This window comes from Plasmopara halstedii (assembly GCF_900000015.1).
Source record: "Plasmopara halstedii genome assembly, contig: Scaffold_672, whole genome shotgun sequence".
Lineage (NCBI taxonomy): Eukaryota > Oomycota > Peronosporomycetes > Peronosporales > Peronosporaceae > Plasmopara > Plasmopara halstedii.
Genome location: NW_020187589.1, coordinates 938,509 through 943,031, shown reverse-complemented (window position 1 = coordinate 943,031; position 4,523 = coordinate 938,509). Strand labels below are relative to the sequence as shown.

The 4,523-nt window shown below is 38.8% G+C and overlaps 4 protein-coding genes across 4 annotated transcripts in view; 1 reads left to right on the top strand and 3 right to left on the bottom strand.

The window, feature by feature from the left end:
* Nucleotides 1-870: 870 nt before the first annotated feature.
* On the bottom strand, nucleotides 871-1,242 carry PHALS_13811 (uncharacterized protein; the record flags this gene model as incomplete). Its single annotated transcript, XM_024729631.1, has 1 exon — nucleotides 871-1,242. One exon carries the CDS (start codon nucleotides 1,240-1,242, stop codon nucleotides 871-873), a length of 372 nt encoding a protein of 123 aa, XP_024579989.1.
* A 135-nt stretch (nucleotides 1,243-1,377) lies between these two features.
* Nucleotides 1,378-2,955, bottom strand: PHALS_13810 (uncharacterized protein; the record flags this gene model as incomplete). Its single annotated transcript, XM_024729630.1, has 1 exon — nucleotides 1,378-2,955. One exon carries the CDS (start codon nucleotides 2,953-2,955, stop codon nucleotides 1,378-1,380), a length of 1,578 nt encoding a protein of 525 aa, XP_024579988.1.
* A 128-nt stretch (nucleotides 2,956-3,083) lies between these two features.
* On the top strand, nucleotides 3,084-3,752 carry PHALS_13809 (Uncharacterised protein family B354L; the record flags this gene model as incomplete). Its single annotated transcript, XM_024729629.1, has 1 exon — nucleotides 3,084-3,752. One exon carries the CDS (start codon nucleotides 3,084-3,086, stop codon nucleotides 3,750-3,752), a length of 669 nt encoding a protein of 222 aa, XP_024579987.1.
* A 497-nt stretch (nucleotides 3,753-4,249) lies between these two features.
* PHALS_13808 (uncharacterized protein) overlaps nucleotides 4,250-4,523 on the bottom strand; it is a gene marked incomplete at both ends in the record, with an annotated part of 1,161 nt that continues 887 nt past the window's right edge. Inside the window, one exon of the mRNA XM_024729628.1 lies at nucleotides 4,250-4,377. Within this exon, the coding sequence (XP_024579986.1) occupies nucleotides 4,250-4,377 (128 nt within the window). The remainder of the gene's footprint in view (nucleotides 4,378-4,523) is intronic.

The window sequence follows — 4,523 nt, the reverse complement described above, 5'->3', positions numbered from 1 at the left end:
AGCCTCCACGAGCGCTCACCTTGCGCCAACGACTTCGCCTTCCTCCGCCAACGTTTCCACGCCTGCGCTACGTGACAAAATTTTCCCATTTACAACGACTCGATTATACATTCCTTTCTATGATATTGCTAATCAAAGTCAAATCGTTGCTAAACCTGTTGAGAAAATCAACTACCTTGACTGCTACGCACAATATTTTAAGGCGCGAGCAGGCACTGGACAGCAAAAAAACAGTCAGCAAAACGCTGCTTTTAGCTTTCAACTATCTGCGAGCTTAAAGAATATCAAATACGTTGCTTTAATTCCATTTAGCGAAACCAGCAGTGGTCATTTCGTAAGTGCAGCGAATACTGAACAATTCCAATCTCCATTCGATTCTGCTCCATGGACTTGTCAGCCAGGAGCAAGTGTCCGGAATTTCCAGGTAATGGTTGGCAATGAAAACATTTTTAACAAAACGCATGACTACTCATTCGAATCGTTCCAAGACGAAGTCAAGAAGCTTGGAGCTATTAACGGAGCTCTATCTCATGAGATCAGCAATGGGTTATCTGACTCGTTCAAATGGGATGTTGGCCAGCGAATGCTGATCGCTGACTGCTCTCGTTTAACCAATCCAGATGTGCCTCAATCTATCCTTGTATCCGGCACCAATACTTGCAGCCAAGGAATGAATTGTCTAATTCTCGTAGCATACGGTCGTTCTATGTCTATTGATCGTTTAACCGGTGAAGTGGTTGAATATGAGTAAATTGGTGTCCGTCAGCCCGCAAAAAAGTTTTTTTTGTTGACATCCGAACGAATTTCGAAAGGTCTTTGACCGTCGAACAAGTTCGAGCGGTCGTCAGACCGGAATCTATTGAGCTTCACTCATTTATGCTTCAGCTCCATCTCAAGTTGCTTCACACGATTGACTCCGAATCGCAAGTCATTATTAGTCAAATTGCCCATCCAAGTAGCATTTGTACTTGTTGCGTTTGTTCCAGACTTAATTTCAATACAGAAATCTATTGGAGACACATTGTTTGATTGTAAATCTAATACCTTCTGGTAGGAACCATCAACATAGTTTGCGGAACCAAAGCAAGTAATTCCAGCGTTGGCTGTAGCATTGACTGCGAGAGCCCCCGTAGGAAGAACGCGCAAACATTCAGATACATTATTGGTAGCTGATTGAGTCAAAAACACGATATCACCAGCAGCAGCTGCTGTTCGTTGACATAAAATTACTCCATGAGGCATACCATCGCTAAGTGCATTTCTGAACGCGATTGCGGACGAATTGTACTGCCCATTAGCATTGACAGTACTTAAAATATTTAGTCCAAATGCAGAAGCATTAGTAGTCCCAGTCATAGTTGTAGCATCAGAGCTCGTTTAATTTATTTTTGCAATATTCGTGATGCTTCTGTTTGAATCCATCACTAAAGCTTTACTTGCAGCTGCTGTCCCAGGAGTCGCTCCAGATAAGAAGTTTAATTCAGTAGCTGACGATGTAATTAATGTTCCACCAAGTTTTAATTCCACCGTAGAAGCGTTGTGGTTTAAAATATCAATATTACCAGAAGTATCGCACTGCAATCTTCGAGTATTATTTGTATTTAAGAAGAAACTATGACTTGTAAAGGAACCAATATCTTGAGCACCACCACTATTCTGTATCGTTAATCGAAAGGTACTCGATGAGGTTGTATTATTAATTGATAAAGGAGTAGTTCCATTTGTTATCGTCAGCGAACTCGGTAGTGTTAAATCTCCAGTCGTTGTGATATTAGGCTGTGATGTAGTGCTTAATGTTCCAGTTAACGTTGTAGCACTTAGCGATGAAATTCCAGATACTGCACCAGATGAACTAATTGTCATTCTTCCTGTATTACTTGTTTGAAAGACTAAATTGTTTGCTGTAGTTGTTCCAAAGTATGCATCTCCATTGTTAAAATGGAACAAAACACAAGTTGATGTTCCGTTTGTGGAAGTGAATGATTGCCCATTTGTAGTTCTACTTGAAGTGATAGTCCCACTTCTTGTTAAGCTAGTTAACGTTCCAAGAGATGTGAGATTAGGCTGAGCAGCGGTTTGAAGCGTTCCAAAAATTGCTGTAGCTGTAACAGTCGCTAAAGTTCCAATCGATGTAATATTGGGCTGAGCGGCTGTTTGAAGTGTTCCATATAACGTTGAAGCGGATATATTCGTAGCTGTCGATGTGTTATTAACAGCTACATTTCCATTCGTTAAAATTGACATTTGCACTGAAGCATTATTCGTGGCAAAAGTTAGCGGATGATTGCTAAATGTTTGAAGACAACATTGAGTCTCATCGAACCACTGCTGATATACAACTGTTCCATCACTAATTTGATATAGCGCATTTGTCAAAGCGGTTGATCCAATGATATCTAATTGCTTAGCAGGAGCAGTATTATTAATGCCTACTAAACCTGTGGATCCTATCGTTATTTTTCTATTTCCATTTGTTCTCAAATGAAACTTATTTGCTGTTGTACTGCCAAATGTCTGATCTCCAGATACAGAATCAACAGATAACGAGCATGTGCTGCTCGATAGGGAGTTATTACAAGTTATAGGAGTAGATCCACCAATATTCAGTGTTGATGATAGTGTTCCAAGCGAGGTGATATTTGGTTGAGCTGCAGTTTGAAGGGTTCCAGTTAATTGCGAGGCTGAGAGACCATTAATGTTAGTGATGTCCTTATTTGAATCAACAGCAATCAATTTCCCAGCGGAAGCTGCTCCTGGTGTAATACCCGACAGCACACTCAAATCAATAATTGTTCCATTTTGATAGATATTTCCTGTAATGTACAAAGCCGAAGTATAATTCACCCCATTTCTTTTGTTATATCGCAAATCGCCAATACTAATAGTCAAGTAATTGAATAAGCCGATATAGTCTGATGGATTGTATAAGGATGGAACATAATTAGGCGGTAACATGAGCGATCGTAGATCGCCGGATATCTATGATATCTTTTTTGTAAAACGATCCTTTATATAATATAACAGATAGATTTGTCATACAAGATCAGTAATCGAAGATTACTAAGCAGCACCTCCGGCGCGATATGAGTTCAATTCCTGATTTTGGTGGGATGCTCCCAAAGGAGTTTAAGAAGAAATCGTTTGGAGTAAATGAAAAGCTTGGTATCCAGAAGCTTTTCCGAATGATAGTTTTAGGCCCAAGCTTCTCTGGTAAATCAAATCTAGCTTTCCATATACTTAAAGAGTCTCCACACGTCTATAGCCATTTGCACATTATAGCCCGCAACCCTGATCAAGAGTTATACGATTACATCAAAGAGAAATTACAAGGTGTTGTGACTTTTTATGATCCCGATGCTCCTCCAAGTGTTGATGCTATTAAAGAAATTCCAAATGCTTTACAGCTTGCTATTATTGATGACTATTCCAACGATAAGAAGCTACAGAAAGATTTATTTAGTCATTTCTTTACTCGAGGAAGACACAAAGGACTTTCAACAATTTTCATAGCTCATAGCTATTTTGCTACTGATAAAATGATCCGATTAAATTCTGAGTACATAGCTATTCTAAAAGCAAATTCAAAACGCGATCTCCAGCTAATTTTAAAAGATTTTAATCTACCTGGAGTAACCGAAGAAGATATTTACAGATATTACAGACAAGCAACAGCTCAGAAAGGCCAAATGCTGTTCATTGACTCTGTCAAGCAACAAATTCGGAAGAATTTTAAAGGTGAAGTTTTCAATTAATTTCTCTAATAGAATATAACCGTAAACAAAGTTTAGTCGGCAATCTTTGATTGCTACAGATCGAATATTAGAGCGAAGCTCTGAAGCCTTTGGCGTAAGAGCAAGCTCTCTCGCCGTCAGGCTATTAGTACGATGACGAGCACTATCATTTTCAATCGTAATAACATTGTTTCCAATGGCTTGAATAATACATTTAGATTCAACTTTACTGGATCAAGCGTGAATTTCAAAAATCAAGAAATTGCTCTGTCCAGCCTGCAGATTTACAACTCGCAATTCAACATTAATGGAAGTTTATACAGCAACAATACGTTTAGCGTTTTAGTTCCAACAGCGGCGACTTATCAATCTGTTTCAATCACGCTTCCGAATGGGTACTATTCGTATGAAGATATTTCAAATTACAATACATCTCAATTAGTTAATATTGGTGCATACTTGGTTGATTCTCAAGGTAATAACGTTGTATATATCGCGATGAGAGAAAATGCAACGTACTATTCATGCGAAATTACTTGCTTAGCAACACCAACTTCTGTTCCAAGCGGATATTCACGTCCATCGATCGGTTTATATTCATTAACTGGAACAGGATTACCAACCGCTACTAATACTACTCGAATCACTGTTGCAAAAAACGGATTTTCAAATGTGATTGGATTCAGTCCAGCAACATACCCATCGAGCATTCAAACAACAAATCAAGTATTTTTGAGCAATATCTCTCCACAAATTAATCCCGTCAGCAGTTATTTAATTCGCTCTAATCTC